Source organism: Helicoverpa zea, chromosome 14 (genome assembly GCF_022581195.2).
Source record: "Helicoverpa zea isolate HzStark_Cry1AcR chromosome 14, ilHelZeax1.1, whole genome shotgun sequence".
NCBI lineage: Eukaryota > Metazoa > Arthropoda > Insecta > Lepidoptera > Noctuidae > Helicoverpa > Helicoverpa zea.
Genome location: NC_061465.1, coordinates 11,997,006 through 12,015,027, shown reverse-complemented (window position 1 = coordinate 12,015,027; position 18,022 = coordinate 11,997,006). Strand labels below are relative to the sequence as shown.

Here is an 18,022-nt window from a genome sequence, read left to right as displayed (position 1 = left end):
ATCTGTTGACTTAAATTACGGCATATACAAATATTACAACGTTTTATCTATTTCAACCATTTTATATTTGACTAGCAATTTCTCCGCGGTATCACCCGCGTCCCGTGAGCCCTCCACCCGTATCCAGATAAAATACAGCCTATGTTACTCGGGGATATTCTAGTAGCTTATCAATAGTGAATGAATTTTCGGATCCATTCAATAGTTTTGGTCCCTTTAAGTTACAAACAAACAAAACAATATTTCCTCTGTCATATTACTATAGATCACTTTCTTTCACCACTACACACACGTGCTCGTGCAGAATTATACGCCTTGTGTTTACGCATTTTTTATAGTTCTCCTGCTTAAAGATAACGGTCCGTCAGTTAGTTTGTTGCAAGTAGCCGTAAGATACAGTCATGGACCGCATCAAGTTTAAGGTCAATGGAGCAGAGTGCTCAGGTTAGTTTATCTTCATTTTTTCGAAAATTGGTTCATGTATTTTGGGAATGATCACTACTTTTGAAAATGTGTGAGATTTTTTTTTATAAGTGGTGTGTGTTTATTGTTTTTGTATCAGGTAAAGATCGCTGAAACTTTAATTTTTAATCGATTTAAATACTTTGGAAATGGCATCCCTATTTTTAAAGATGTGTTTTTATGTTAGTGGTAGAAGTTTAATTGTTTTTACGTTTGGTAATATTGAATGTAAGTTAACTGTGGACAGTATATTTTTATTATTAAAAGTGAAAGTGTTTTAGACGTAATTAATCTCAGTACTTCCGAACTGCTTAGGTAAATGGCGTAATTTTTTTATATTTTTTCTCGTTGTTTTTGATTAACCTTTAACTTATATAATCCAATAAATAAGTAATTTTATTTCAGTTCGTAATAAAAAATGCACTTCTTGTCACGGCAATTCAAATAATTGAAAAGAAAAACAATTATTTCTCTTATTTTGAAGTTTGAATTAATTGGGATTTTTGTTGTATTTATAATTTTCAAAATTCTTGAACCACAATAAACAATTAAATGAAACGTACCTAATATATAATACGCTGAATAAAAATTGCATGCGTCTAATATTTTCAGAGAACGATTTGTCGTTATTATCTAACTGCATTGTTTATGTATTGGTTCTCTTTTTCTGCACGCAAGTGGAAATGCCTATTATAGGCTAAAACAATTTATAGTTCTTAAGGGATATAGGTTTTAATGATACAAAACGTTACAATTAGTTTATTTGAAGGTGAATAAATGCAATCATATTTTTTTTTAAGTGGTAATAGAACTCAAACATTGTTGAAGACTTTAAACAAGTTAGTTGTATGCGCAAATATACGCGAGAGACAATTGATTTTCTATTGTTTAATAACAAGCGACATACAAGTTAAAGCATAGGTATACAGAATGGATACGTAGTTGAATACGATATTATTATTTCGAATTCTAAACAGTAAGTAAGTTCTTGCTTTATAAATACCAGATTTCTCTAAAGTATCCTAAAAAAAAATTATGGCGAAATTACATGTAAGTATCTAGTTATGACATACATAGGAAGTATCATAAAAAAATGACAAGGTGGACACACGTCTAGTACATGTTACGCCACTGCACTACTTCTTATATCTTCCGCATACTTACTTACTGCTATATCTAATAAGTAACATAACTGGTATATACCTTAGTTATGTAAAGATCAGATTAATAGGTAAGTACCCGCACACTGCAGAGTAAATAGTAGGCCGAAAATGGTGAATTCAATCAAAGTTTTTAGTCGGTCTGACCGGTCAAACACCTGATCGTTTTATGTGCGTACTTCCATTTCCATGCTTATCAAGTGCTCGATCAAAATTATAACTGTGTTTGTTTATTGTGCTGTAACAGTAAAAGAGCTGAACTGATTGAGATGTTTGGCATGGAGATAGGAAGGAATAGTAATATGTTTGGTTTCTATAAGATACTGGGAAAATTGCTCCTGGACTGACACCAGGACAAACAGACAATTTTATTAACACTTGTTGTATAAGGAAAAAGTAAATAACTTAAAAAAAACTCACAGATTCTTGGAACTGATTGACTGACATTCAAAGGTCATGAAATCATAAGGTTCCCAAAGTGAACGAAGGTTGTAAATAAGATTAACACTCCAAGTTAATGTCACCATTATGCAATTATATAGAAAACGGTTAAAAACGCCTTTAGAACAATAGTGACAATACCACAGTAATTAGTTAAGGTATTATGTGGAAATCACAAGGTTTTGCCTGAAGGGCAATTTATGTCTGAACCGGATAACAATCTTGAAACAAAATGTTACCGAAATAAGTAAAAACAATGATATAATAAAGGTAATAATAACTAATTTCCGCCAGCGGTTTGGCCCCGTCCCATGGGATCTAAGCGCACCAAATACCTACAAACGCATAGCGTTCCTCGAAAAATGAGATGTCTAAACCTGAAATATTCATGATAGATGAAATATTCATGATAGATCCAAATCGGTCCAGTAGTTCTTGAGATTAGTCCTTTCCAGTGAACATACTACCACTAACTCTTCAAGCTTATAATTTTAGTACAGATTCCTTAATCGATTACCTACCTGGTGTGATTTAGAGTTTAAAAAATAGTTTAATAACGTCACTTTTAAAAAGAGGAATTTTATAATATAAGTTTAACTGTTTTTCCATTCTGTCTGTAGCTCTAAACTAATGAACCGATTTGGTAGCAGTTTTTTTTTTTTTTTTATATGAAAGCTGGTCTCAAAATTAGTAATGTAATTATTTTGTAAAAATAATGCTTTATTTTTACCCCCGAACAAATTCGCGTCTTAAACTCGTAATAAAATTAACATAGAAACACAATGACTCATACTAATTTAATTTTTAACTAACTAACTAACTAACTAACTAACTAACTCTTCAAGCTTATAATTTTAGTACAGATTCCTTAATCGATTACCTACCTGGTGTGATTTAGAGTTTAAAAAATAGTTTAATAACGTCACTTTTAAAAAGAGGAATTTTATAATATAAGTTTAACTGTTTTTCCATTCTGTCTGTAGCTCTAAACTAATGAACCGATTTGGTAGCAGTTTTTTTTTTTTTTTTATATGAAAGCTGGTCTCAAAATTAGTAATGTAATTATTTTGTAAAAATAATGCTTTATTTTTACCCCCGAACAAATTCGCGTCTTAAACTCGTAATAAAATTAACATAGAAACACAATGACTCATACTAATTTAATTTTTAATGATAAAAGAGCTACCATTAAGAAAATTCAAAAACACACTCAAAAATTTACTTATTAAAAAATGCTATTACTCTGTATCCGATTTCATTAATGATAACTCAATTTAGCTTACAGTATTATTGTTCTTAGATTAAATTAATATAGTTATAAGTGATACCTAGATTATATGTTTATAGTATAAGTCCTATTTTTTGCATGCCATTCTGGCAGAATGTACACGGGTCAAATAAAATTGTAACACCTAATTGTAAAATTACCTACATTTTATGCAAATAAATAAATCTATTCTATTCTATTCTATTCTATTCTAACACCTATGTGTAACACATGAGATTTTCTTTTATCATGACAAAACAAAAATCGGAATAGTTATTTATATAATTCAAACGTAATATGGAGTTAGAATTTGTTTTGCGTGATATCAAAAACAAACAAGGTATTTGTTATCTATATGTACTACGTCTGAATAATAACATAACGTCGTACCTAGGTTAATTAGTTGCTAAGAATATATCGGATGTTTAAAATTTTGTAAACAGTTGAAGAATGTCTTTAGGTTTTTTGAAATTTTATGGTTACCCTAGTAGTATCTCAAGGATGTTCCCTAGTTCCTCAATAATCTTCTTCAATTTCTTTTTTAATTTTTATTTATAAATACTAGTGTAGTGTAGTAACTTTTTAAGTACTTTATTTTTTTTGGGTTTCATTCCAAATATGTAAAGCAAAATAAAGCAAATACATAGTAGATGATTTTGTCTCAATCTCTTAATTAAAAATCTCTTAACAATAAATTGTGATTAAACAAATTGTAAATTGAATATTTAATCTTAATATCCTAATTTCCTACTTTACAATTCAATAAAATAAATTGAATGGGTGATATTAGAAAGTAATAAGTCGATTAATCACTATCAAGCTTCAGCTAGTTTTAGAATAATTGACAGACATGCTCTCGTTACTTCCACCCACGTTATTTATTCAAATAAATATTTATATACTGTAATACATAATATCTATACTAATATCTACTAATTTGGAAATACTAGATCGATAAAAAAATCTTTCAGATCTACATCACCCGTTTATAAAGGTACCACACTTATAGGCTACTTTTTACCTGAGTGTGAGTAGTTCCCATGGCACCCAAATAAAACCGATGGCTGAATCTAGTTATGTCATAGAGCTAAAAGGTTTTTTTTTTGGATGCGCTTATCTCAGGAACTATACCTTCGATTTGAAAAAAAAATCTGTATGAAGCCCATAGAATAATGATAGGGACGATGGAACTGCTGGCAGAAACTAGTATTTTATTTCAAAAAAAAAAAATACATAACCAATGTACAATTGCGCACAACGAGTAACATAAAACAGGTTTAGAGTAACAGTTTTGTCGAAAGTACATGCTGATTACATCTGTCTAGCCAGGTGATTACTTGCACTTATAATGTCGGGACACCTTTTCACACACGGTTGGTTAGCCCCATGGTAAGTTATTAATTAACTTGTGTTATGGGTGCTAACACAACTGATAAACTACATATAGCTACATTATACAGGTTTTAGTCCGCCACATATTTATAAATACATATTGTAATATCCAGACCACGATCAACAAGCATGCTCATCACACAAATGTCAACCGAACCGGGAATCGAACCCGGGACCTCAGATTCGGCAGTCCGGCTTGGTGACCATAGAGGTCGTCACTTATCTAGACTGAATTATTAGCCAGTATCAACCAGTTCAAACTGTACTTAACAAGCGGTTTCAGGCGGATTTATCTGCCGAGCTTATGGAAGAAATGATCCGTTGTGAACGTGGTGTTAGACGCTGTCATATGAACATCTTTGACAGTCGTTAAGGGTGGACAACCAGTAAGTCTGACAACCAATCTTATGTAGGGGTATTGTATTGTCATCAGTGAGAATTTGATTGGTTGGTATTACGCACGTTACAAAGATCAGATATTAAGCCGGCATCAGACCGACTGATTTTTGCATAGGTAAATGCATAATTTTTCCATAATTAAATTTTTTTGTGGTTTTGCTTAGGATATTAATTTACCTACATATCATAATTCTAAGAAGGAAACTGTTTGTTGGCAGGCATAATATGGTATCAATTTGATTTAATTAAACAAGTACAGGCTATAATTATAAACAATTGTAAAGCAATAAAAAAGAGGATACCCAAAAAGTAATTTGTATTTTTAACCGACTTCAAAAAAGGAGGTTCTCAATTCGACCGTATTTTTTTTTTTTTTTTTTTTTTTTTGTATGTTTGTTACGCGATTACTCCGCCAGTTATTAATCGATTTTGATGATTCTTTTTTTGTTTGATAGGATATACTCCCGAGGTGGTCCCATAGTCATCAGGTCAGGATCTGATGATGGAAACCCTGAGAAATCGAGGGCAACCTTCGAAAGTTGTAGGCATACATAGGGTAAAAACTTGACACTCAGGTGTACGCCTAAAAGCACTATTCAACTGTGAAGATTTGGAGCTGACCTGATGATGGAGACCAGAGAGGGTCGAGGGAACTCGACAACTGAATATGTAAACTACCTCGTGTTTGGGCTTAAATTATTTGTATTGACAAGACCTTTGCAACAGTGAAGGTTTGGAGCTGACCTGATGATGGAGACCAGAGAAAGTAAGTCGAGGGAACTCGACAACTGAATATGTAAAATACCTCGTATTTGGACTTATATTCTTTGTATTGATGAGAACTTCTCACTTGTATGGATAGTGACAACTATTCGTATCACTGAAAAGCTTTAAATAAAAAACTTTTTTACAAAAAAATTAAACCGACTTCCCAAAACACTAAAAAGCAAAAAAAAACTAGTTTTAGGTGCATCGGCCTAGAAGTCGGTGGCAAAATTAACTTAGTAACATCCATTAGACACCGACTTCTAGGCCGATGCACCTAAAAATAGTTTTTTTTTGCTTTTTAGTGTTTTGGGAAGTCGGTTTAATTTTTTTGTAAAAAAGTTTTTTCTGCAACCAGAACATAATTTGTTACATTAACGTCATGATTTTGATTTAAAAAATCAGCTCTTAATGTTGCACCAAAAGTGTCATCTTAAAATAATAAGCATTTCAACAAGTATAAAAAACACCAATTAAAGCTTTAAAATTAATCCAAAAGTGTTAATAAAAGTTAACCAATATCAAGATCAACTTAAAATTATTTTCTTTCATTTTGTCAACGTGAAATTAATATCCAAAATCTGGCGCATCAAACCGGTTTGAACCGGCACAACGTCAGTTGCTTGTACTCACTGCATCAGATGTCTTTAGGGCAGAAATTAAGAGCGTATTGACTGAAATCTCACTTTTGTCTCAAACCGGAATTGTGCTTGAATTTTTGTGGAGAAATCTTTTATATGGAGCATTAAATATTGCTCATGTTGTGTCAACCTATTTTGTTCACTTTATTTCCTATTTCTTAGCTTCACGGTTAAGGTTTACTATTCATAAAATAAAATATACCTAGTTAAGTTGATTGTAAGCAAATCAACAAACAGAGATATATTATTGAAATCCGCAGCGAATCGCTTTTCTACCCTACACGGTCGGCCTTTTGCGCTAACGCTACACTTATTACATGGATATGTAGTATCAAAATAATTATAGCGAGGTCACCAAATCAATTTGAAGGATAATTTTAAAGAAATCGCAAAATAACTGACTGTGTTGTGTTTCAACCTTCATTTTACAATAGGCACAGAACACTGAGTGCTACAATCGTTGCTCACCAGAAAGATAACGGATAATAACGAACGAAAATCTATATAAAAATGAATTGTTGTTCGTTAGTCTGATTAAAACTCGAGAACGGCGGGGCCGATTGAGCTGATTTTGGTTTTAAAATGTTTGTAGAGGTCCAGGGAAGGTTTGAACGATACGAAGTTCGCGGGATCAGCTAGTATTGAAATAAATATTTGGAATATTTACTAATATTATAAAGCAGACAGTTTTCTTTTTTGCTGAAAACGCAAATCTCAGGAACTACTACTTGCCTTACGTCCAACACAGCATTGACAAAAAATTAATAATTTTGAAGGATCACATTCCAAAGCGCAATTAATATACTTACAGAGTATCGAGAAAGTTGATGATCGAAAAGAACATTTTTATCCTATTTTTGTATCTGAAAGAGTAATTTATGAAATTGTATGAGTAAGGCTGAGTCATTTCAAGAATGACCTTTCTGCATGAAAGTGCATTTTAAGTGTTTTTGGCGAATCTATATAATTTAATCTGATTAAGGTAAGTAGGGTGTCGAGTTTCGTATATTAATTTTTTTGTGGGTACTGATTTCTCTAGAGACAATTATTTAACTATGCAGTTTTACAAATCCCAAATGCTGTCCCGGGTTCGATTCCCAATACGGTCAATATTTGTGTGATGCTTATTGGCTGTGGTCTGGGTATCATCATAAGTGATATGTAAAGTATATGTATGTAGTTTATCAGATGTGCCAGCACCCATAATACAAGCTAATAAATAGCTTATTATGGGGCTCGCTTAGACCGTGTGTGGAGGAGTCTCGATATTTATTTATTTTAATATGAAGAGCCACAAATATCAATACTTAACCTTATAAATACTAAGTTACAATTCATTTCTTCCTCAGTGGGAGGAGATGTGAGTTCCGACGTGATGCTGCTAGACTACCTGCGCAAGCGACTTCAGCTGCGCGGCACCAAGTACATGTGCCTCGAAGGTGGCTGCGGAGCCTGCATGGTGACTGCTTCCAAATGTCCTGGAGCTCCTTATGTGGCTGTTAATGCTGTGAGTATTTTGTTTCTTGCTGGTCAACACCTGCCATGTAGACGTGATATGATCTTTTACTTACCTGAAAAGAAAGGAATAAAAAATATACAATCATTCTTACTACATTAATGTACATGATGTGACACATGTCATCACACAAGTATATCTCGGGATGAGGTAACTGTTACCTCTTCCAGGTATTATAGAGCGTATTAAACAATATCATCAAGGATAAACCTACCATAGATCTAATAATAGTAGAAGTAAACATAGCTTAAAATAAAATAAAAATAAATAAAATAAAATACTTTCAATATAACAGTGTCTGGTGCCAATCGGGACTTGCGACGGCTGGGACATCAAAACTATTGAGGGTTTGGGAAACAGAAAAATTGGGTACCATCCACTTCAAAAAACTTTGGCGGAACACCATGGATCACAATGCGGATACTGTACTTCAGGGTGGGTCATGGCTATGCATGGGTATGTATGCTCTTAAATCTTATGAAGCCCAATATGTATTCATATTCTCATATCTTACTTCTACTGTATCTTGCAGTCTCCTAGAAAGCAAAAAAAACGTCACAATGCTGGAAGTAGAAAAGGCTTTTGGCAGCAATGTATGCCGTTGCACTGGCTACAGACCCATCCTAGAAGCCTTCAAAAGATTCGCCAAAGACGCCCCAAAGGAAAAGAAAATCATGGATATAGAAGACCTGCAAATCTGTAAGAAATCTGGAAAGCAGTGCAATAAGACCTGTGATGATGATGATGATTGGTGCGTCGTTGAAGATGAAGATGTACACGATTTGAAAATTAAAAGGATCGTGTTGAAAGATGGGAGAATATGGTTTAAGCCGAGGGTACTTCAAGATGTCTTTAATATTTTGTTGGCTGAAGGTTTAGGGTCGTATATGTTAGTGGGTGGAAATACTGCTAGAGGTAAATCATCATCTTTGTAAAAACTAAACTTTGTAGATGGTGTGAAAGAAACTATAATGGTAATTCATTTTGTTTCTACAGGAGCAGTCCCAATAGAAGAATATCCTCGTGTCCTGGTCGATGTTAGCACCCTTCTAGAACTTAAAACTGTCACATATGATCAGAACCTAATCGTTGGTGCTGGAATGACACTTACAGAGTTCTTGGATGTTCTGAAGACAGCGTCTGAACAGGAGTACTTCGGGTATCTGGCTAAAGTATATGCCCATGTGGATTTGGTAGCTCATATTCCTGTTAGAAATGTGAGTATTGATAATGAAGAATTAAGTAGAAAACTATTATCAGATAAAAAATATCAGTTGTTTCTTTTCAACAGGCAAAATATTTAAAGTTGACTATTTGATTCCAGATGGGTACGATTGCAGGAAACTTGATGATAAAGCACCAAAATATATCGTTCCCGTCTGATATATTTTTACTTTTGACAACTGTAGGGGCTCAGCTTACTCTAGGTAAGTTATTTTGTACTGCAATAAATTCAATATTGTTTTTTTTTTTTGTGAAGATCAATTAAAATTATGATCATTTTAGTTACTATAGGAGATATCATACTATTTTTTCTTGCAGTTGACGTCAGTAGAACACTGCACATAGTAACTATGGAAAACTTCCTGAAAACAAATATGTCAGGAAAAGTAATTCTGAATGTAATGCTGCCACCACTAAGCAATCAATACAGATTCTTTTCATATAAGGTAAGTTGACAATTAGATCATTTTATCACAAGTATGAATTACGGCATAAATCAGACTGTCTTAAAATAACCAACATCAAAAATGAATTTTGCAAAAGCAATTTACCAAAATGATAGTGATGTTTTTGTAGCACTTACTAATCTTAGTAATAATTTTTTTCTAGCTAATGCCAAGAGCCCAAAGCGCCCATGCCATAGTTAACACAGGCGTTCTCTACAAACTGACCGCAAATAACGTTGTTGAGAGAGCAAGAATCGTCTACGGTGGTCTTTCTCCTAAATTCATTAGGGCTTTGGCTACAGAAACCTTTCTAATAGGAAAACCTTTGTTTACGAATGAAACGTTACAAGCAGCATTGAGAGTTTTGGATGGAGAAATGATAGTTGAAGAAAATCCACCTGAGGCTTCTGTTGCTTATAGACGGTTTATTGCAAAGGCGTTGTTTTATAAGGTAAGGTTTTAGTTATCTCTGTCTATATCTTGGTTTAATCTTGGTTGGATCTTGAATTTTGTAGAGTATATAAAATCGGAAGCATCTATATAGCAAGTTTTTATTTACAATACATATTTACAACTAGCTGTTGCCCGCAACTTCGTCTGCGTGGGCAATATAGAATAGTCAAAATACTACTTATCCCGTAGGTGCATTCTTTCACGTGACAGTATAATTAGGATTAGCACTTAGCAGTCGCATAGATTCATTGATCAAGGTTGTGTTGTGGATGTGACCATTTATCTAAACAAAAGAAGTAAAGTTTGTGACGTTGTGAATATCTCTGGATCTAGTCAGCCAATTTGGAAAATTATTACGTATGGTGCGTAAGTAATTTTCACAGGAAACAGCTATAATCTATGTCTATATGCTTTGAGTCTGACAAAGCTGTCATTTGTACATTTTCTGCAGCTGCTGCGACTAATCAGAAGCCAGAAAGTCTGTCAGTCTTACCATGGATATCGTCTTGTGTAGTTGACTGGATTGAAGATAGGTAGATAGGTAGTCGCTCCAAGCAAAATATTGGTACTCAAACAGATTCGGTGACTGGAAGCCAACACCAACATAGTTGGGGAATAGCTGGATGGATGATAAAATGAGTCATCATCATCAGCAGGCGCATAGGGTAGGATAGTTTCACTACTGGGGAGAAACACTTGTATGACGGGGATTTTCTGTGCACTTACTCACTATGATAAGGCAGACCCCACATTAGGCGTGCGTGATCCTCGGGCGTGTGAGTAGCGCGGGCGTCGCGAGCGCGCTGCGTGAACGTCGCGTTTTGCTGCCCTGCGGCCTGTGTGAAGAGTGCAAGCGACGCGCTCGCGGCGAGCACGCGGCGCTCGAGTTGCGTTCTTACCCCTTCGCCCGTTATCCCCGCCGCCCGCTAAACGCCTTAGCAGTTAAACGTCAAGGAGAGCGGCGCGTGCAAGCCGCGAGCGCGCTGCAAATGCCGCAGGGCAGCAAAACACGACGGTCACGCAACGCGCTCGCGACGCACGCGCGGCGCCCGCGCTACTCACACGCCCGAGGATCGCGCACGCCTAATGTGGTGGCCTAAGCCGGGACTCCACCGAAATGTTTGCATTAGTTCACGAATAGGCAAAATGTACGTATCTGTGCGAGTCCACTTCATGTGTTCGTACTTGAAACCTGCAGTTTTGCCAAGATTTTCAAAATGTACGCTCGCAATTTGCCATTTCTTGGTGGAGCCAGCAAATCAAAAGAAACATAAGTGTTGTATACTGTGCGTCACTACCGCACACCGGGAAAATGTCGCTATTGCGGAGGACGTTTATATACCATATTTTGTGTCACACGTAAACAGGACGACAGTAAGTATCCACCGAAACACTGTCAAAGATCTGATGAACAAACAAATCAGACCTGACTTGGTCATCTGGGGCCAATCAGAGCTCTATGAAGCGATCATACGCTTTGGCTCCTACTGTTATTGTGGTTTCTGAAAATTTAATCACCTCATTCAACGATGAATGTAATTCTGATGGTACTATTAAGAACACTTGCTTAGCGCAGAAGCTGACGTTAGCAGTTCAAGTCTTTTGACTTCTCGAATAGGATACCATTGGTTTTTGTGCAATGCACACCTGCAATGCATTCTGGATTAGGATAGGATATAGGTGGATAGGATTTGCAACCGAGAACAATTCTGTCTTTGTGATTAAATGACATCAAACGTAGTTTTATATAAAAGGTGTTTTTTTAGACTTGGCTCGGGTCTTACTGAGACTGTTCGTAATCGTGAACAGTGTATTTGCGATCAGAAGTTGAAAGTAAACTTGTCTCTGGTATGCGGCGCGTAATTTGTACGTTTTCAGACGCATAAAGCATTTTACGTGTGTATGGTATTAAATCGAGAAAGCTCCCATTTCTTATCTGCACTTTGTATCTGGGCTTGTTTTTAAAGCTACAGAATCCTACATTACCTACCTCACGCTTAGCAGCGCCTGCGAGAGATAGATCCTCATTTCTTCTAGGATTAATTTTACATATTTTGCATCAGAAAAAATAATTAAGGTCTACTTAATACTACTCACTCAAAGTAATTTGTTTTAAGGCCACCACATTAGTGGAAGATAGGCTAAACTATGTTTATGAAAAAATCCTGATATGAACTCCATCTGTAACTTTAAATGATAAGTAATTGTTCCACTAAAGTCATCATTTTTGACATAATGTTCAAAAAATAATTTAGATGGCACCATTTTAAATTTGGCCGAGAACTATTAATTTTCCTTTCATCAAGGTAATAATTATAGTTGGATTTTGATGTGGCACGGCAAACTGACAAACACAATTGAAATGTCTATCGAAAAATTACACTTCGTGTTAAAATATGGTGAATTACGGAAAATACACAACTCCATCTGTTGAAATAATAATCCTCTATAAAGAATGTATGGTAATATTGTCATTTACCACCTCGCTCCTTTGACAAATTGATGATGTATTTTATTTACCACAGATGGAGCTACTTTAACCTTGGCTAAACAAAATTTTCTTTTTTTTTTTCTTCCGAAGTTACTTATAAAGGTGTGATTTTCTGTGTAAAGATTAATAATAGGCCGATCAACTAATATAAGTACAACATTCAAATGTACAGTTTTGACAAATAGATTGCGTGTCGTAATATTTTACATGTTGAACTCACAAAATTAATCATATCTTTTGATAGAGTGAATCGATTTCGATGAAACAAAAACTAAATAATACCCCAAGTTACGTAGAATTTTTGTATATAAGCATTGTCTGCATTTAATTCGTAGATTTTACGTGAATCCCGAACAAACAAACAGATAAACAGACAAACAGACAAACAGACAAACAGACAAAAATTACAAAAATGATGGAAATGGGTTCTGTTAGTTATCCTTTAACATGCTGGCTATTTTTTTTGTCAATTTCTTCAATGTACAAAAATTACTTTTCTACAGATTTATTATATGTATAGATAAATATCAAAAACTATCCTAGTAAAACAAACAACTAAAAAGCGTCAAAAAATTCGTCCCCATCGCTGTCAACTGGGAGCGTGCCCAAGTGGCTGGCAGCATTACCTCGTTGGATCGCCATGCTGATTCTTTGTCCGAGGTAATAGCCAGCCTTCTGGAAGCATCTTAATTTTATTATGGTCTAAGTTAGCGAATGCGTGAATAGCGAAAGCAATTCTTTACAACTCTACGTCGAGTGGAGTGAACTAAAAATCCTGAACCAGTATTGTATAATACAGGCCACATATTGTTTTACTTTCTTTTCCGCTGTTATTTGTTTTTTTCTAAAAAAGAGGAACAAGCTTGAACTCCGTGATTACTTCGTGGCAGAAACGCGAAAATGCACTAACAAAATAAGCCATTAAACTTTCTTGTTTTTATCTCCGTAGAATTTCCTGTCTAGACCGGGTTGTTTTAAAACTAAGCTAGTTTTATAAAACAACTATTCAAAAGTGGTTTTATATGTGTTGTATAACTAGAAAATCTCACAAACAAATGCAATTTTGTTACTAAGTAATCAGTTCAAGTTCTAAGAACATGTATTAAGTAAACCTACGTCAATCACAGTTTCTATTAAGTTTTGGTGTCATTTCAGGGTCTTCTAACAATCTGCCCGAATGTCAGGAACCAGCGTTTATCATCAGGGGCTGGGTATTTACATGGTACTAGACCAGTCTCGGATGCGAGACAGATCTTTACAACTGACCCCAAACTGTGGCCTTTAAATCAGCCTATTGCTAAAGTGGAATCTTTGGTAAGAATGTGCTTATTTAAAAACTACTAAAAGTAACATATTGTAAACCCATTTTATACGCTTTTTTGGAGACATTTCAACTAATCTCTATTTTTATAAAGACTGCCGTACCTGCAAGTAAATTATATGATGACTGTTATTAATCTTTGGTTTCTGGTTTCCAGATCCAATGTGCTGGAGAAGCTAAGTACACTGATGATATTCCAACATTACCTAATGAAGTATTTGGTGCGTTTGTACTTACTACCGTCGCTTTGGGTACAATTACCAAAATCGATGCCTCAGCTGCATTGGTAAGCATAATAGATTTATTACCTAGTAAACAACCGTAATTAAATCTTATCATATTACTGAAAATTTATTTTTCTGTTACAGGCATACCCTGGAGTATTAGCCTTCTACACAGCAAAAGATATACCAGGATTGAACTCATTCACTCCAGCTGACAGTCTACTTTACTCAGCTAACGAAGAAGTTCTTTGCGATGGCAATGTAAAATATTACCATCAGCCACTCGGAATTATTGTCGCAGAAACTCAATTTGCTGCAAACAGAGCTACATCTCTCGTCAAAGTTACTTACAGCAATGTTAGAAAGCCTGTCATAGATGTCAAAGTTGCTAGGAAAGATGCAACAAAGAACACTCTCTTTATGTCTATAGATGCTACGAATACTGGCAAAGATGTTTTTAAGACTTTCTCAGGAACAACTGCAATGTATGGACAGTATCATTTTACTATGGAGACACTGCTTTGTATAGCTTTACCTACAGAAGAAGGTATTGAAGTGCATTCTGCGACACAGTGGTTGGACGCGACGCAGGTTATGATATCAAGGGCTTTGAATATGGATGAGAATAAGTACGTACTCATTTAACCTGTAATTTTCTTATGTAAAATTATTTCAACTCTAACATTGGGCTACTGGCTGGTACTCAAAACAAAAAAGCATATAAACAAAATCAGTTACGCCTACTAAAATAGCAGCAGCAATTAGCCTGACAGTAATAATTACCATGTTAGGCTAATTGCTGCTTAAAGAATTAATAGTAAAGATAACATTAGTTGTTACTACAAATAAAGTATTTATAGCTATTCCATGAGCTCCTTATGCTAACTACTTCGCCTACCGTGATACAGTATATCCTTCTGCGAAAATAGGTCATCTAAAACAAGTCATTTCTTTGCAAATCGGACCAGTAGCTTCTTAAAACGCGTTAAAGCGACACACACAACCCAAAAACCCAACTCTTCAGACCTACAATAGTAGTAAAACTTACCCAAAACATACACTAACTAAAATAATTATATCTTCAGAATAGACTGCTACGTCCGTCGCATAGGCGGCGCATACGGCATGAAGATATCTCGTAGCATCCAATCGGCCGTCGCTTGCAGCCTTATCGTGAAGAAGTTAAACCGCCCGTGTCGGTTCATTCAGCCTTTGACCACTAACTTCAGAGCTGTGGGCAAGAGATTGCCTTGTGTTAATGATTATGAGGTAACTTTGATTTAACATAGCAATTTTTAGTTTGTAATTTGTTCGGTTTTGTAAAAAAAAAATGAATCATTTTATGATGCCGGGTATTTTTTTTGGGACCTTTATGAGTCAATGCTAAAATATTATTACCAAAATACTGTTTGTATACTGTTAAAATTACCTCTTTGCAACAAAGTTAGTTTCAAGTAGTTGTTCTCCCGCGGTGTCACCTGCAACTACGTCACGTATCCGGATAAAACATACCCTAATGTGTTACTCGGGGATAGTTTCTCAACAGTGAACAAATATTTCAAATTGGTGTAGTTTCGGAGCATTTAGGACAGAAACAAAAAAAATAGGGTTCGGTTTAATAAATTAGTAGGTATTTATAAACTATCAACTGCATAATAATATATATATATGTCTTTTTTAGGTCAGTGTAAATAAATCCGGCCAAATTCAACGTCTAAACACAACTTATTACGAAGACAATGGATACAAGATCAACGAAACTTTGACGGCACTTGGTGCTGATGTTTATTTCAACTGCTACGATGCTACTCGAATGAATTACAAAGCCTTTGATACAATCACTGATACACCTAAAAATACATGGTGTAGATCGCCAGGTAAATAAAACTTTATCTTCATCCAAATATTACGTCAATATTAATTAATAATTAAATAAACAATCAATAAAATGATATCAAAATATTTTCTCAGGTTCTCTGGAAGCTATAGCCTGCATGGAATTCATAGTAGAGCGAATCTCCTATGAACTGTCTCTAGACCCAGTAGCGGTCCGTCTAGCTAATCTAGATACAGCCAAATACAGTGAAATGACCGGCATGGTAGATATGTTGAAATCAAAAGCCGATTACGCCACTCGAAGAGCTGCAGTGAATACCTTTAACACACAAAATAGATGGAGGAAACGAGGACTAAGGTGGGCTTTCGCAAGATGGTCACCTGTAGGAGCCCAACGTTTTGATGTTAACATGTCAGTCTTTCACGGAGATGGCTCCGTAGTAATAACTCACGCTGGAGTTGAAATGGGACAAGGCATCAACACGAAAGCAGTTCAAATTGCTGCATACTTTCTTAAAATTCCTATAGACAAAATACAGATCAAAGGCAATAATACAATTATTGCTCCTAATGGCTTTATTTCTGGTGGGAGTCTTACAACTCAGAGTATTATTATAGCTTTGAGGAGGTGCTGTGATCAATTGAATGCGAGATTAGCTCCTATCAGAGCAACGTTAACTAATCCTACTTGGGAACAGTTGATCACTGCAGCATTTAATGCTGATGTGGACCTGCAAGCTCATGGTTTTGTTGGCAATGCTGATGCACAGACTTACAATATATATGGTATGGCTTTGTGTGAAGTTGAAATAGATGTGTTGACAGGAGAACATGAGGTTTTGAGAGTTGATATGATACAAGATGTAGGATTAAGTGTTAGCCCTGAAGTAGATGTTGGACAAGTAAGTATTTTTCTTTTAACAGTTCCTACAGTAATTATGATGGTCTTATCTCTAACCTTTATTATTTGTTTAGGTGGAAGGTTCTTTTGTCATGGGTCTTGGATATTGGACTTGTGAAAAGCTGGTCTACGCTGAATCTGGAGAAATTTTGACAAACAGGACTTGGGACTATCACGTACCAGAGGCGAGAGATATACCTCAAGATTTCAGGGTATATTTCAAGAAGAACTCGTATAGTAATGATCTTATTCTTGGATCCAAAGGTGAAGAAAAACTGGTGTCTATTTTATTACTAGTCTTAGTATTATCTTTGTAATTGGACAATGTCGTAAACGATGATGTTTTCTGTTTTGGTCGTTGATTAATATTTTCAATCTTTATCATTTATCTGTCCAGAAATTAAATTATGTTTCCAAGATTTACCCTTGTATTTATTACCTGTTAATTCACAGCTACTGGAGAGCCAGCAATATGTTCAACAGTGGTCGTAGCATTCGCCATCAGGGAAGCCATTGTACAGGCCAGACAGGAATCTGGCATCCCAACTACACAGTGGTTCAATATCGGTATGATTTCTTTACTCTAAACTTTACAATTGGTTTTAATAACTTTCATGTAATTGTTTTACTTTTCTTTTTTTTTCAGATGGACCGAGCACAACCGAAAATATATGTCTAGCAATTAATACTAATACTAAAGATTTTAAATTTTACTAACGGAGTATATTCGGAAGGGAGTATATTTTACATGTATTCTTAGGAATCATTTCCTTCATTGAAAAGCACTTTTAAGACGTATGTTTATTTAACAAAGTTACCAGTTAATTGAGAAATATAAAATTTCCTACCTTAATCAGATTTTACCTCACTGAAATTCGTTTATATCCATAATTTTTATTCTATTATTCTGTAGCCATTGTTGTTATTATGATCTGTGTATTTAACTGCAAAAGAAATCATTAAAATATTATTAGCTATTTAGATAACTTGGACACAATTATGTTTTGAATTTCGTGTCATAATGTATATAATAGCATGTAAGTTGTTACCCATGAAAAATTAAAAATATACTTATTTATTGTT

General features: G+C 34.9%; 1 protein-coding gene across 1 annotated transcript; it reads left to right on the top strand.

Annotated features, from left to right (window-relative positions):
• Positions 1–339: 339 nt before the first annotated feature.
• Positions 340–18,022, top strand: LOC124636532 (xanthine dehydrogenase-like). The gene is made up of 17 exons (XM_047172660.1): positions 340–444; positions 7,877–8,034; positions 8,339–8,499; positions 8,576–8,958; positions 9,040–9,260; positions 9,368–9,470; positions 9,586–9,713; positions 9,877–10,164; positions 13,813–13,971; positions 14,136–14,264; positions 14,347–14,831; positions 15,288–15,471; positions 15,884–16,079; positions 16,174–16,940; positions 17,014–17,203; positions 17,393–17,506; positions 17,586–18,022. The coding sequence occupies exons 1-17, from the start codon at positions 402–404 to the stop codon at positions 17,654–17,656; spliced, it is 3,780 nt and encodes a 1,259-aa protein (XP_047028616.1). The 5' UTR covers positions 340–401; the 3' UTR covers positions 17,657–18,022.

Coding starts and splice junctions, on each gene's coding strand:
- LOC124636532 (XM_047172660.1), top strand. CDS start 402: ATGGACCGCATCAAGTTTAAGGTCAATGGAGCAGAGTGCTCAG. Junction 445..7,876: donor CAATGGAGCAGAGTGCTCAG/GTTAGTTTATCT, acceptor TTTCTTCCTCAG/TGGGAGGAGATGTGAGTTCC. Junction 16,080..16,173: donor TACATGGTGTAGATCGCCAG/GTAAATAAAACT, acceptor ATATTTTCTCAG/GTTCTCTGGAAGCTATAGCC.